Source organism: Pocillopora verrucosa, chromosome 13 (genome assembly GCF_036669915.1).
Source record: "Pocillopora verrucosa isolate sample1 chromosome 13, ASM3666991v2, whole genome shotgun sequence".
Classification (NCBI taxonomy): Eukaryota; Metazoa; Cnidaria; class Anthozoa; order Scleractinia; family Pocilloporidae; genus Pocillopora; species Pocillopora verrucosa.
The window spans coordinates 10951814-10968405 of record NC_089324.1 but is presented as its reverse complement, the minus strand read 5'-3'; the positions used below and the strand labels follow the sequence as shown (position 1 = coordinate 10968405).

Genomic DNA, 16592 nt, shown 5'->3' with positions numbered 1-16592 from the left:
TCATTAAATTAACATTATATTAAATGGATTGAGCTACTGAACAGTTCTTGATAATGGTCCATAAGTGGAATTTTCTCTAGGAATCATTGGCAGTTAGCATACTAACTGAAGGATGCTTTTCCTACACATCAAATTTTGGGTGATCATGCATGATTTTTATAATTGTAGCACCTTCAATCTACCTATAATCCCATGTACACCCTGGGAATTGGAAAAAGTTTCTGTTTGTAGAATTGTCTACTTACAAGAGTTATTGCCTTAAGAGGAAAACAAATTAATTTTTGGTCACTCCTAAGAGTGAGAAAATTAAAGCATTATCTAACCATGAAAGGTCTCAATGTCTGAAATAGTTGGGCATTCATTATGACTGGCTTGTTATATTTTATGTAGGGCCTGTTGCATCAGTTGGGGGCCAGGCAGGAAACCCATATTTCCTTGTTTTGCGTGACTGAACTGAGTCAATAATTAGTATTTTGATTTATGACCAATCGTTTTGAAACCTTGTTTATGAAATATGCATTGTGTGCTAGCTATCTGGAAGTGACAAATTGTTTTCTCTTATTTCCTTTTTACAGCTGGTTTTCCAGGTAACGTTAGCTCAGGATCAGTCCATTTTGGGCCAACAAGTCATCAGAAGGACAATCATACGGCTAAAGGTACACCTTAAAGTTGTTTTCACCTCCAAGTAGATACAAAAAGTAAAACCATCTAAAGACAGTTTGCAAAAATCTGCCAGCAGTAATTCAAAATTTACTCACATCTACCAGTACTTGGGGATGAAGTACTTAAGAAATTAATAAACTGAAAAATGACTAACATTCTAATATTAACTTGCCTTCTTCTTTCTTTTTTTTTAGATCAAAAATATTGTAAGTTGTTGAAAATTAAAGTAAATATAAAAAAGTAACTAATTAACTCTGTTGGAGACCAGACAGGAAACCCATATTTCCTTGTTTTGCCTGTCTGAACTGAGTCAATAATAAGTATTTTTATGTATGACTAATTTTTCTGAAACCTTGTTTAATTTAAACCTAAACAGGACAGGATTATAGATTACTCTAAAAGGACGCAGTCAACAATAACAAACAAAGATTCTGCCATCAATTAAACTTTTCCTTTATTTCTTCAGTTTAAGAAGATACCAGCTATCCATGAAAAAATTTTAGTTGCTTTGTCTTATTTCTACTTTATTTTGATAACTTAAATTTAAAACAGAGCTAAAGAGTGCTGGGCTAGATGGTGTTTTTTGTCAGGCTTATGCCAACCCATTTGGCTCCACACATGTTAGCTTTCAATAAGTATAGGAAATCGTATGAACGCGAGTGCATTTGGTGATTTATGGGCACGAGTGATGTTTTGAAAGTTCTCAAAATTGCACGAGCTGTAGGCGAGTGCAATTTGAGAACTTTCAAAACATCACGAGTGACCATAAATCACGAAATGCACGAGCAGGTTCATACGATTTTTTATTTATTATATTCTCTGCCATTTTTTTATAATTTGGTGTTCAAATTTGGCGCTTCCCCGGTGTTTCCATGGCAACTTCTCCGTATTGCACTCTATAACCTCTATTGTACTCTATAACCTATTTATGCATTCATCATTGACCAATCAGAAACGTGATATTTTGTTGAGTATATAATAATACTCCATAGGGTTGTGGGTGTGGGGCTGTGTGTAGAGTCAATGTTATGATTAAATTAACTATTCCCTTAAGGTGGCTCTCTGCAGTTTGTTAGAGTCAACTGTTGTTTTTAGTGATGTGCTGTATAATCGTGGGTGAACATTTAACAACCATTAATACAAAGTTGAAACTATTATACAAAAGAATCAAGTATGTTATTTATTTTCATTGTAACTGTGTCTTTTTTGGAAGTAACTTGGGGTAAACAATGGGCCAACATTAAAGGGTGCCATCAGAGGATACATTGTTGTAACTCTATGGGACTTTTTAACTCTGAGCTGCTCTCATGACCCAACCTAAAAATCTTATCTCATAAAATTGGATAAAAGAAAGTAACAACAAAAATGCAACAAAAATTCACTAAAAGCAAATTAAACAAAACAACAATTGCAACAAAAATAAACACTAATGATACTTTTTTTATGTAACTTTCTGTTTCTTGAATGAACATGCATGACTGGCTCATCACACTTGTTAAACTTAAATGGGTTTCTGGACTTGAGAGATGATCAATCAATGAGTATACGTGAACAATTTGTTTGACTGAGCTTTGTTAAATGTATCAACCATGGCAATGGATATAAAAATGATATACATTGTGTGCCAGCTATCTGGAAGTGACATACTGTTTTCTCTTAATTCCTCTTTACAGCTGGTTTTCCAGGTAATGTTAGTTCAGGATCAGTCCATATTGAGCCAACACGTCATCAGAAGGACAACCATATGGCTAAAGGTACACCTTAAAGTTGATTTCACCTCCATGTGGGTACAAAAAGTAAAACCATTTAAAGTCTGTTAGCAAAAATCTGCTAGCAATAATTCAACATTTACCTACATTTACTTGGGGATGAAGTACTGAAGAAATTTACAGACTAAAAAAACTTTCTAATGTTAACTTGCCTTCTTTTTTTTTTAGGTCAAAAATAAAAAATATTGTTGTTGAAAATTAAAGTAACAATTAACCCTTTAACTCCCAAAAGTGATTTAGAGGTAACCTCTCCTTATAATATCCATACAATATCTAGCCAACAGATAAGGAGAATACTTACACTTATCATATAGAAGTTGTTTTTCTTGATCTAACACCAAATTCTCTGAACTAATTTAGAAGGAAATGTGTAGCAGCTAGAGGGGAGAATTAACAATCAGATCTTGGGAGTTAAGGGGTTATTTAATAAGTGATTACTTGAGTGTCATTTTTATCCCAGAGGGTCTCTCTAACTTTTTTTCTCATCATTGTCTTTTGATATTTTTAGGAGCAGTTAGTTCAAGTAATCTGGCTGTGCTAATTGCTGTTCCCACTGTTTCACTAGCTGTTCTAATCACTATCTGCATTGCATGTGTGGTTTTGAAAAGAAAAAATAATCGTGCAATATATGATGCTGAAAATCCTATCAACACAATGATGGGCAAGTTAAGTGGACAGGGATAATTAACCTTAGTTTCTTAGTTTAACAATGAAATGAGAAGTTCCACCTTTCTATAAAAAGACAGTTAATTACTAAAAACTGCAAAAGTTTACTCTGACTAACTTGCCTCCCACCTCTGTGGCCCAGGTTTGATTCCAGAACCTGGCAGCACATGCATGTTGATTGAGTTTGTTGTTGGTTCTCATCCTCACTCCAAGGGTTTTTCTCCCTCCACAAAAGCCAACATTCCAAATTTCAATTTGACCCAGAAAAAGTGGACAAGAAGTGCCACCACCATCAAATGTCAAAAGCTAAATAATTTCCCATTCATTTTTTCCCCATTTTATTTATCTATTTATTTATTTAATGGCAAATTGCAGAGTCCCCATCCTGTAAACCTGTGAATATGATTCAAATCTTTAGAAACTACAGTAAGTTAACCCTTTAAACCCGAACATCAAAATGCACATTCTCCATACTGTTCTCTATACATTGTTAACTGTGCTTGCAGATCAGGGGTAATATTGAAAGGAGAAATTAGATGCTAATCACTCTTTGGGGTCAAAGGGTTAAAAATATTTTGTTTGACTGGTTAAGTGTTGCAAAGCAATTTTAGCTTTAGAAAGTACATGCATATCATTGAATAATTAGCACTGTGGGCTTGTTCATCATCGGCTTATATTTTGACACATGAATAAAGGGGTAAGTTTCTTAAGAAAGAGAGAGAGTATAGAGAGTATAGCAGGTAACTTAGTGTTAACATCTGAGTTGAAAATGTAAATAAACCACCGTAAAGGGTAAAAAAGCTGACGTTTCGAGTGTTAGCCCTTCATCAGAGCAATGTATATATATTTTGACAGTTAATTGTCAAATTCTTTAAACTCGTGTCAAGGTGGAACTTCTTGTTTAAATTTGTTATTGGAGAGAAGTGAAATTAAAACGACAAGGCTCCATATCTCAGGGTTGATTTTGAGAAATATTTCAATCCAAATATGGTACCGTACTATTTAACAAAATTTTCATGATTTTTTGCTACTTGATCTGGGCTAACAATTTTGATTGGGAGAAATTAGATGTAGAGTTAAATATGTTTTAAGGCAAGGACTCACTGAAATGCAGGTCGGAGAAAACACATTGCAAATTGTAATTTGTGACATGGATACTTTTGTAACTGTTTATTCCTGTCATGGAATTAAAAGTTGTTCAAATTCAAACTGGTTTTGAATTTGGATTTGGTTGAATTATCATTATCATGATAAATTATAGAGATGTTACATAAATCAAAGTTAACTTAAACTTTGAGAGCAGATCAACCCATTGTCATTTGTAGTAATGACTTGATAATCAGTGAGAAGACTCATCCTTACCACCATATTGATTATTTATTAGGTTAAGCTAAGGGTTACTTTCATTTAAAACCACAAGTATAATTTCAGACCAAAATTTGAACAGCACTAAGTTCAATAACCACTTTATTACATCTATTTTGAAATTGGGACATTCAGTTACTCAGAACAAGTTTTTTAGCCTGTACAGATATGTTAGTGATCCAGTTGTATTTTCCTGCAATTCAAGTGATTCTTCAAACAAAGGCTGTGCTTTAGTAAAGCTGTCTGCCATGGGCTGGAAAAAAGATGCCATCTAGAGCATAAAATGGTGCAATTTGTGAATTAGTAACACCAGTGAGAGCCAATCAGATTTCAACAAACACAAGTGATTTTGAAATGGATGTAATAATTCAAATAAATGCTGTAACATAGTTTCAGAATGATTTAATTATGGTCAGTGGTGAATAATTGAACTACTTTTAATTATTTATTGTCATGTAAAATACTCATTGTTGCAAGGTAACTGAAAAAATTGCTTAAATTGAAAGAGATATTTTCAAACTTTTTACAAAGGATAGTTTATTTTTAAGGAAGATTAAGATAAAATGAAAAGGGGAAATTATTTTGTGTAATGAAGTCCTTACACCGCAATATTGATAATAAAAGTTATATGATAATCACAGTGGCTTTAGAAATATTCTCTTCACATTGTTGCCTCTACAATTGGGAAAATTTGGGGGGGGAAAAAATATCATTGAACTTTATGCTGAGTCAGTAAAATTCTAAAATGATAAAAAGTCAGGAACATTTTAAATTATGACACCACCAGTTTGACACATGGTCTACCGTGAGCTGTAACTACATTTTTCATTCATCTTGATCTTGATGTTCAATTTCTTTTAATTTGATTAGTTCCTACTTTCTTTCATCTTTTAGACCACAATACAGTTGCTCTATTATAGGGGATTTCATTGAATACTATATTAGTTAGATTAAGGGTGAAAGAGGAGACTGCCGGCTGTTTAAAATTTAATTTTATTGGCCAATAGAAACGTCAGGGAAGTTGTGTTAGATGTGGTCCTTGGCTTTGCTTTGAGGAAGCATCAATCATACAGTTTGTAAAAAGTTTTACGTTGCACAGTTTAGGATCATCAATATCCTTTTTCTTTTCCTTATTACTCATGATGATAATTTCATAGGGTGTTCTATTTCAGTTTCATTTTAAAACAGATCTGGCTCACTTAATTGTTCCCAGGATAACAATACAACAGTGGAGTCAGTGGACAATGCTTAATTCAAACTTTTCTGTTGGTGATATGAATTTTAACTACAGGTTAAAGTTAGAAACACTTTCAAAGCATGCTCTTGCCTCATCTATGGGCTTGTGTAACTTACAGTGCAAAAGTTTACAGTCAGCACTCAAATTTCACCTTTCTGCACTGTTTGGGATTGACTGACAGGCATTCTCACCCAGTAAGCATGCTGTAATCATTTATTGGACATTATATTTGATCATTTGTGAAGGATTTTGTGCAGGACTTCCTGCTGATTGCAATGCACAGTGCAATCATAAAAAAATCCCTTGTTTCCCAAAAAGGTGTACAGTGCTCTTAGAGCACAGATAACTTAAGTACTTTCAATTGCTGGAGCTCAGTGGCCACAAGACACCAAACCTCAAATTGGGTTCCATACCATACAGGAACTAGGAGCATTACTACTCCTTCCTCCTGGACAGGACCTAAGTCAATGCAGAATCTCCCATCCCCTGGTACCCATTTCTTATCCGGGAGAGAGGCTCTGTTGAAGGAGTGCCTCCCCTTAGAATATGACAATAACTGAACCATGGCTGAAATAAATGGGACTTTTTGACTCTTAGACCACAAGCAGTCCTTCCTTTTTCAGTAAAATGCATTGCAAGTAAAAAAAATCAGAAAAAAAAATATTGATGTACATATGCTATGCAGAACTCTGGGAGTGAGGCACATGCAAAGTATGTGCTAGTTTTCGAGGTTATTTTGAGGCCACATCGTATTCCCTTGATGTTGTCAAACGTATGATTACTTCTTACTTTCAACATTGAGAATACCATTAACTGGAGCTGCTTGCTATCGAGAGGATCACTTTGCACTGTGTTGCAAAGAATTCCAACAGGTGTTGTTCCAAGATTGTAACATGCACTGTTTCTATAATTACCTGAGGTTTGAAAGGTGGTAGAGAGGATGGAGAAAGACTTCAATCAGGTACAATTAAGTACTTATAAAGTTTGTGTTTACTCAGACACAAGTTTGAAGGTCCTACATGGAAGAATTGCCCTTCCTTATGACTGGTGTTTTGTTTTTGTGCCAGTGAGATCAGGATAACCTTTCAAAGTTACTAACAACTTAGACTTAGTAATAATCTAGATAAGCTTTGCATGTGTTTTTTTTGGTAGCTTTGTGACATACTACTCCCTTAACAGAGGAAATTGCTAAAGCCCTTTGTGGTATTTCACTATTTTAAATACCAAAAAGGTATTTGACATTACATAGAATGACATAACTGATGGTCACCAGCATACTTTTACAAATCCCTAGCTTGCACCTTCAGGGATACCTCTCCAAAGTAATGGAGGAAATGATGAATGTCAGGTTGTAGGCAAGTCCTTTGCTAATTTTGAAAAACAACTCTGCCTTTACTACTCCCCTCTCCAATAGTTATGTTCACCCAGAGTGGATTCACTATTGACCAACAATTCTCTCCTTTTTAATCAAAAGTTAAGCAAAATTTATTTCCTATTAAAAATGCTCCTACATATACCTAAAGACTACAGAACACTTTTTACATCAACACTACCAAAAAAAGTCTACTTTTTATAACACTAACTCATGTTCAAGCATGTCTATCTTTAAAAGCTTCCTAACTTGGCTTTCATGCACCAGCTGACAGCAAGAAAAGGTTGTCAGTAACATTTGTTACTATGTATTTTGACCAAAAGCGAATGAAACCTGTACAAATATTTCTATAAAACTAATTTATGCAACTGTACTTTGTAAGCTTTGGTAACTGGTTCAAGGGAGAGGCTTTTAAACAACACCTGTAAAATCTCAGGAATCTTAAAACTCTTAAAACTGAGTAAATTGAATGGTGGGTTTAAACCCTTCCCTTTATATTTTCTACAAAATTTAACATTCAAAACACAGAAGAAGAGTTGCAGATTTGTTTTATAGCAAAAACAGATACATAAATGAGAAAGAAAAGGAAATTCATGCCCAGATGGGCTCCAAATTGCAGTGAGCAGCTATTTCCCACAAAAAAATAAATTTTAACCTTTAAATACAGTATCCATTTTGTGATAACAATAACCTCTACCCAAGTTTACACTGTACAGTCATGCAAAATTTGAGCCAAATCAGTGAACCTGCCTGTCCTCAAATTTTAATCTGGCTCCTTTTTGCAGATTATCAATCTTAAGCTGTCAGTTAAAAAACCCAGTATAGCACAACAACCATTGACACAGATGTTAACTTTGCTGAAAGTAAAAAGAAAAGTCACCATATAAGTAAGCATGTTGATTATACTTATGGAAAGTGATAAGATTATGGTACAAACGATGATTAATCAAATTTGACCAATTTTTTTAAGGCAAACACTGAGCTGATGAGAATAGTGTAACAAGGTAGAACAAGGGTGTTATCATGATGATAACTAACACCACACAATTTCCCAACTAATTTACAGCAAAATTTGTCCACTGGCCATAGGTTAAGAATACAGGTCTTGTAAGTTAATTAAAGGAGTAATGAAATTCATGACATGAACTTTGCTGGCTTTTTGTGGTAAGAATGATAAAACAACTTACACTGTATTTAAAACAGCATGCATTGGCCTAAAAACAAAATATTTTTCTGCAGAAGCTGAGGATTTGCATATGGCTCAAATTAGCATTACCTAACCAAGGTGATTGTTGAATGTTCATTGCAGATCCAGTGAAAACCACTTGTGTGGGGCTTTTCTCAGAAGTATTTCCTTTTTTTCCTTGTGGAGTGTTTTGCTCATCTGAAATTATGAAAATAGGAAGATTTTCTCGGTGAAGTTTAAAGGAATAAAAGAACTTTGGGGTTTCATCTCTTCCATAAATGTAGGAAAGCAAACTGTATGAGGGCACTCCAAGTGTACAATTTCTTTGGAAATTAGTTATTGTTAACTACAGCTAAAATTAGTTATTGTTAACTACAGCTAATATCCCATATAGGCTAAGCTACTTGTCCATCACAAACTACAATAGCTCATTCTTGGTCAAAAATTGGGATCATCTGTGTTTATTGGCAACAAATTATAGTATGGTCAATGTTAGGCTCCATTTTTGCAGAGTATCACTCTCAAGCTGTCTGTTGAAAAAACCAGTATGCACAATGATCATTATCAAAGATATTACCTTGGCCGAAAGTAAAAGGAAAAGTACCTATATTAGTAAGCATGTTGATTATACTTTTGTAAAGTGATTGGATTAGGGTATTTCTTTCCCAGAATTAATTAAAAGACCATTAAACATGCGATGACTGATCAAATTTTAACAATTTTTTTTATGCAACCTCTGAGCTGATGAGAATATAGTGACAAGGTAGAAAGAGGGTGAACTTATCATGATGATGATTAACACCATACAATTTTCCAACTAATTTACAGCAAAATATACAGACTGGTCATAGAGGAAGAATACATGTAATTCATCAGGTCTTGCAAGTTAATAAAAGGGCTAATGAAACTCATGATTACATGAACTTTACTGACTTTTTGTGGTAAAAATAAACTAACACAACAAATACTGTATTTAAAACAGCATGCGTTTGCAAAATCTTTTTCTGCAGAAGTTGATGATTTGCATTTGGCTCAATTAAGCATTACCTAACCTGATTGAAGAATGTTCACCACAGATCCAGTGAAAACCACTTGTGTGGGACTTTCCTCTGTCATATTTTCTTTTTCTCCTTGTGGAGTGTTTTGCTCATCTGCAATTAGGAAAATGAGAAGGTTTTCTCAGTGCCGTTTATAGGAATAGTAGAACTTTGTGGTCCATAACTATATGAAGAAAATTGCATGAGGTCACTGCAAGTGTACAATTTCAATGGAAATTACTTATTGTTAACTTCTGCTAATACCCCATATAGGCTAAGCTACTTGTCCATCTCAAACTACAATAGCTCACTCTTGGCCAAAAATTGGGATCATCTGCATTTATTGGAAACAAATTATGGTATGGTCAATTTTTGCATCACATTTAGGGTAAGACAATGTACTAAGTGACCACTGGGGTATTCTAACAACAAATGAATTATCTTAAAATAAGTAAACCATCTGACTTTACCTTCAATGATTAACCCAAATGTTTTAATAGCCCCATCTCTGGTACAGTTGTGGTTGCCCCAATAGCAGAAGTTGTACAGTCCATAAACACCCTCCATCGACTTTAAAAGTAGTCTAATTGTGATTTGTATAACATTTTCTCCAATGTGGTGAAGACTGTAATACTTGTGGCATTCAGGTGCCGGTTTGTAACATGTGCCATTTCCAGATTCACCTTTGTTAAGCTTTATGAGGCGATTTTCAGAATGGTTTCTACCCTCTCTTTTGAGGTAGATGTAATTTACCCTTGGGTCTGTTATGTGGAGTTGTATATTCCATGTTCCTCCTAGAGGAACTGTTGAAGAAAATTTTGAAGGTTTACCAAATAATTTATCAAAAATATTTTCTGTCACTTACTTGATTTACCCAGCTTTGAAATTCATTCAATAACTAACATGCCCTCTCTGATTAGCCCCACCCATCCCCTCTGAAACACACCCTCTTTTCTCCCACTTTCCCAAAATAAAACCTATGAAATCACCGATTCATATTAAGTAGCATTTCTGTGCAAAAATGTACATGACATTGTAATTAATTGACCACATGTAACACTGTAATCCTGTTTTAAGGTGGTTTGCCAGCATAACATTGCACACCATTTCCTGTTTATAATAACACATGCAAAAAGCTAAAAACTTGCATGTTGGCACCCTATCATTTCTGTCCAAAATCTTTAACCCTGCAACCCCTAAGAGTGACTAGCATCTAATTTCTCCTGAGAATATCATCCCTGCATTACTCATTAAGGCTACAAGAATAAATGAAATGATCACCACCTAAAGAAGATCTTGATTGTGAAACAAATTCTCCTTGTGAATATTGTAGAAAATGTATAGAAAACAGTATTCTGTCCCAAAGCTTTAACCAAATATATTTACATCAAGGAAAAATTAGTGATCTTCAACAAAAAGATGCCTATAGTATATCAGGTATTCACTTATTCTGGCAGCCTCCACAAAGTTTTTTGTTTTTGGTAACCTCCCTTGCCCTTCTCTAAGAAGAAACCCACAATGAGACTCTGGGAAATTAATATGCTCCCAAAAGCATGTTCATTTGAAGCAAATAAGGCAATTTAAACCTTGGTACATACAAGACACAGTCCAGAAACTGTCTTGTAAGAGAATAAGTTACTATCAGTTGCATATCCAAAGAAAAGTGGTGGAGAGGGTATGCTTTTAACACCACAGTCATTTTCAGTTTAATTATACGTAGGTAAAAAACATGAGTTATATAATCATATAAAGGCCCTTCTTTGATGGTAATGGCTGATGCCTAGCTGGAGCATGATTGAAAGGCAGTCTGGTAGTGGGCTACAGCTAAGTCTTTGTAAATGCACAGAAGGACTGATAGGTGCAAAAAGGAAACGTAGGTTCACATTTAACCCTTTCACTCCCAAGATCTGATTGGTAATTCTCCCTACTGTCTGCCATACAATTCTTCTGAAGTTAGTTTGGAGAATTTTGGTTGATATTTTTCTTAATTCTCATCTCTTGTCTTCTTGATGTTATTTTGATATTGTAAGGAGAACTTTTGTCTTCCTCACCAATGGGAGTTGAAGGGTTAAAGTTAATTAATGGACATAGAATTGAGCTTGACATCAAACATTTATATATGCCTTAGCAAATCAGTGCTAGTGAGATGAATTTTAAACAAAAATGTAGTTGTGAACTTGCCAGAAAAGTTTTGAACAGCTGCAGGCTTGACAGCACCTTGTCCCATCACACCTGGGAAGTAAATGGAAAACATTGCGACTGTGAACATTAAAGGAAATCATCCACAGGTGAACTGCGGATAAAGAAGTAAATATGAGATAAACATTGTGTTACCAAGGTCTTTTACGGGTCCCTTAACGTTAACCCTGTGGACATACTTAAACCCAACTCCAAGTATCATACCCTTTGTGATGGGGTAGTTCTACTTATATGAAACAACTAGTCGATAACACAGTTAAAATAGGAACAGATTACTGATCTAACTCCTACGAAATACCCATATTAAGTAGATCCCAATAGAGTCTACTTTACAGCCGTTCTTAGCAAAGTAACCAAATTGTTGGAAAATCACTAAACAGCAGTATTTGAGTCAGCTTTGAGTAGTTTAACGGTAATCAATCATTGAAATGATGAGTGGATAGCTGGAAAACTGATTGCGCATGTAGTGTTGAGAGGGGTTTCACAGTCATGTGACAGTAACACCATGTGCTTGGCATTCTCAATAATATTTCCCTTCGTTCGGTCGAATACAGGCGATCAATAACAGCAGGTCAAGTAAGATAATAGCGTATTAAAGCCTTTATGAACATGGGGCTGTGTGGAAATTTTTCCTACCGAGCTTATAAACCTCTCTCCTTGGTGGCGCTGGTTCGACTTACTAAACATTGTATACTCAAAGCCAGCTAAAGCGAAAATAATCGAATAAAAAATACCGCGAGTACTCGCTATTTACAATGAACACTCACCTACACAGATGTATATGAAAGCACTGAGCCCAAAGATAATTGTTTTTAGCGTAGAAGCCATGTCTTCACTCCACAGGAACGAGCGAAAAGAGGGCTAAAATTTCACAACAAGGAAATTTATAACCCTATACACGTATGACGTAACCCAAGAGTGAGGCTCTAGAAGGTTCTACAAGGGTTCTAGAATAATCCTTTTGATCTTTATTTGACAGATGTTCAATTTTCAACCAATCAACAGACCTCGCAACTGCAACATACAATCGCATTCATTTCAAAAGCAACGTGAGATCACCGAAGCGCCCTTAACTACAGAATCAGAAGCGATTTTTTAATGATTGCCAATTTTCCATTAAATTTCCTCAATAGATATAAAACATTTTCTGCCAAAAGCTTGTCTTAATATTATACTCATCCAATTCACGATGAAAATCGAAACGATATATATTTTCATCGGCTATTCATTTCGATTTTCACTTGTGGTTACTCCAAACCTTTGCCGATATGCCTAACGATTTTCTACGCCGAATTTGTACATCCATGTGATGTGTTTCACAAATATTTTGTGGTTTGTCATCACTCCCCCGATTGACGAATTGAAAATTTGGCAGAAACAAATTTTTTCGAGACTTTCGGTGGAGCTAAACAAATTTTGTCAGCCCAGCTTCCCTGGGCCCTGAAACACAGAGTAAATATTAACTGGACCTTAGAACTATTAAGCTAAATTTTGGCCATTTTTTTCGCCAATTTTTTTTTTAACACTAATTCTTAGAGAAGGGTGAATAGGTATATTTTTCATCTGTGGTGGAGGGGGGGGGAAGGTGGTTGTATAATAAAGGCTCTTGATTGACGGAAATTTTGCAGGCTCATACAAATTATTCAAATCGATTTTTTACCATTGATTCCTTTTTTAGTCAAAATGTTTGGGGAGGGTTGGGCAGGTATATTTCTTTACTTTGTTTTCGTGCAAATGTAAAACAGGCATCGAAACACACAAGCGAGCTGTTAAACATTTGTCGGAAACAGGATAATTAGTATTTATTGGAGCTAAGCTTAGCTGATGTAAAGATTGTGGAATGTCTGGCCGGAAATCGAGCGTACGTCTGTCTGCTCTCAAGTCTGGTCTGGTCTGCTCTGATGAATTAGCTTGTTTATCTTTTGTCTGGAAAATCTTTACAGCCAATCAGCTTACGTTTTGATCAAGGTAGTTTTTTTTAGTCAGTCTGAGATATAATTTGTTGTGCACGCGAGAGGATCTCAAAAAGAGAATTAAAATCTGGAAGAGAAAAGCGGCAGTGTGGGTTCCTTACTTATTTCACACACATTGTTGATAAATATATCACCGCAATTTGAATCTACAGTTAATTTCGATCGACTTGTGCCAGTGATAAATGTTGCTTAAAGGTTATCATTTTATCTACAAATTGCGAATCACCCACCAGTTGCTTAGAATTTCCCTTTGTGAAGAAAATCATTACAAAATTTATTTCAGTAATAGTTTTTGTCAGCGATCTTATCAGTGGACGACAGACAACAGAGATCATGGAATTTTTTGTCCTGAGATTGACAAGCGCTCTCACAAATTCAACGTTTACAGCTTTCAAGACGTTCTGGGTACACTCGTACAAAGCAATCTTCTAAAACAAGACAGTTCTCGCTTTTAAGATACACTTTTAAACTCTTATCTCTTTCACACATACTTTGATTTTAAAATAAACAAAAGCTGATTACATATTATGTTTCAGAAGCTATACAATTATGTAATTTGCGAAACGAAACGAAACGAAACTAAAAGGAAATATGTAAGTTGCGAAATGAGAGATCTATAATCAGCGAAATGAAAATCTGAAATTTGGGAAACGAGAATCTGTTTGGAAAACTTCACCGGTTGGAAGGATAGATCGGTCAGTTCACCTCTAGTGTGGATTGCATACGAAAGACTACCCAGCAAATAATAACGACTATTACTAAACATAACTGTTTTTTTATGGAGTCATACCATCATCGAAGCTTTTCTATTTAAAAATGGAAAATGGCATGAGTTTGTTTTTTGTGTTTGATGGAGAATTCGAATGCTTGACGCTTCCAATTTTCTGTCGAACAGTGAGGGAAAGTGTTAGTCACCCATTCAAATTATTCATCGACGATGTAAATTGACGACACCTTTAGAACAGCATAGCTACAACGCCAGATAACTTTTCAAATTATAGATTTGCATTTCGTGGTTTAATGGCGCAATTCTTTCTTCTCATATGAATAAAGGGGTAAGTTTCTAAAGAAACTGTGGTGCTGCGTCGGTGGGAGAGTATAGCAGGTAATTTAGTATTAACAACTGAGTTGAAAACGTAACGTTAGCCCTTCGTCTATCGCTCTGACGAAGGGCTAACGCTCGAAACGTCAGCTTTTTTACCCTTTACGGTGACTAATTTACGTTTTTAACTCAGTTGTTAACACTAAATTATCTTTCTTCTCATAGCCGACGCATAGATTGATCCAATCCACACAAGTGGTGGAATGACCGATTCATCCTTCCGACCTGTGGAGTTCTCTCTTCCAAACCGGAAAGTTTGAAGAAATTTTCGGCCCCCCATCCGCCTTCCCTTCGGTGATGTTTTTCGCAACAAGCACTTTAGCATCCAGCTTCTACTTGCCTCGGCCACAATCTTTTCCATAACTTAACCACGCTAGACAATGAACGGCATAAGTAATGATTTAATGAAGATGGTTTGCTATTCCGGCGATAGCTCATATCCTACTCTACCATTTCAGCCAGTGTTTCGATGCCTGTTTTGCATTAGCGTGACAACAAAATAAAGAAATATACCTACCCACCCCTACCTAATAATAAATGGTGAAAATAAAATGGTCCAAAAATTTTCCCGAATGGCCCAATCCATATCTATTCAGCTCTTTTTTAACTGATGAATGATCACGTTGCGAGCAGAGGTGCCAAGCTTTTAACTGTTTTTCATCGGTAAAGCCATAGAGCGTGACGCCCACTTCCTGTCTCAAGATCATGAAGAATGAGGTCTTCGTTCTTGGTTTTCTGGGTCTTCGTTTTCGCTACAACCTATAAAATCGCTGATCTGGCATGTCAGATATCAGCGTTTTTACCGGCCATCAAATCTGCTGCGATCGGCGAATAAAATTGTCAGGTTGTCACCGATTTCAGGGAAAAATAGACGTTATTGAAGCGATAACTCGAGCTTCCTTTAGAATTTGTTGTGGACTAAAAGGCGATTTTCATGCGAGGTGGCAAACTAGTTTTCGTAGCTGGTGGTTTCATTGGGGAGAACCTGAGCAAGCTACGAAGCCGCGAGGGGACTGATAAACAAACAAAAAAAGAACGTCGTAACGCAGGTTACACAAATGGTACTCTTAGCGCAGCTCAAACCAACATTACAATCGCTTGTACAATAATAGTAGTGACTATAAAGGCAATATTTAAACAACTGTTGTTAAGGGTAAAGTTGACTTAGTTAGCGAATTTTGCTCGGAACGTCAGCTTTCAAACGCTTTACGGTGTCCAAATTACGTTGTCAACTTAGTCGATAACACCAATTTACCCTGTTATACTCTCCCACCAACGCAGTACCGCAATTTCTTTAGAAACTTTATTCATTAGTTTGCAATGAAATTCTGACCTAAAAGCAGCTTATGTTTTTGTCGCGTCTGAATGAAATTAGTGGAGGTTGGGGATCATTTTGAAGGAATTTAAAAGTTTCTTAGAATGAACGAATTTAACTGCATGCGTGATTGTACATTACGAAGGTGAAATGTGTACCGTTTGTAGTGCTGACTGTCGCTCAATTTGTGGGGTGCGGTGGTGGCCCTCTTGAACGACAGAAGCAGGGTGGCCACGTTTTTCGAAGAACTGGCACACCGACTATTATCTACTGGAAAAACCAAAGACGTCGCTACGTAAACGACGAGGTCTGACAGACATGCTCGTTCCCAGAATCCTCGTCTTTATCGGTCACATGGTTGATGGAAACAAATGTCAGAATGCCTTACAAATAATAGTCTGGTCATGCGCGATGCCATCTCCACGCTCCACGCAGGGAAGTGGCTCGCTTCCAGCCGATTTCTGAAGAAAAACGGGTGACTGATAAAATAATTATTGACCTTGCTTATCGTGAAATATCGAGACTCGTTAGATCGACCTTCGGCCTGGGAAAACTTGTGATCTCCACGCCACCGCGATTTTTTAGTTAAGCTCGTCTCGTAAGTGTTTCAACAATCGAGATGTTTCTACCCTTTTTGAGAGGGGTAATAGCGAGGATAGTTTTTTAAAGTTCTGGGGTAATCTGTGGGGAATTTTGATGAGAAAAGCG

General features: G+C 36.0%; 2 protein-coding genes across 6 annotated transcripts in view; one reads left to right on the top strand and one right to left on the bottom strand.

Annotated features, from left to right (window-relative positions):
• Positions 1-16592, top strand: part of LOC131770168 (uncharacterized) — a 34643-nt gene that overhangs the window by 1901 nt on the left and 16150 nt on the right. For 2 of the 4 annotated variants that reach the window (XM_059085881.2, XM_059085882.2), the window contains exons 3-5: positions 576-656; positions 2337-2417; positions 2941-5101. The exons of the other annotated variants lie outside the window; for them this stretch is intronic. In XM_059085881.2, coding sequence (XP_058941864.2) covers positions 576-656; positions 2337-2417; positions 2941-3116 — 338 coding nt within the window. In that variant the 3' untranslated portion in view covers positions 3117-5101. Of the gene's footprint in view, positions 1-575; positions 657-2336; positions 2418-2940; positions 5102-16592 lie in introns of those variants that run through there. 4 annotated transcript variants of the gene reach the window in all.
• Positions 7161-12381, bottom strand: LOC136277678 (uncharacterized). 2 transcript variants are annotated; one of them, XM_066160116.1, is made up of 6 exons: positions 12262-12381; positions 11477-11527; positions 9766-10098; positions 9311-9409; positions 8349-8456; positions 7161-7929 (listed from the first exon to the last, which is right to left on the bottom strand). In XM_066160116.1, exons 1-6 carry the CDS (start codon positions 12320-12322, stop codon positions 7880-7882), a joined length of 702 nt encoding a protein of 233 aa, XP_066016213.1. In that variant the 5' UTR covers positions 12323-12381; the 3' UTR covers positions 7161-7879. The 2 variants fall into 2 exon arrangements, with proteins under 2 accessions (XP_066016213.1, XP_066016214.1); XM_066160117.1 differs by lacking the exon at positions 12262-12381 and adding an exon at positions 11793-11856.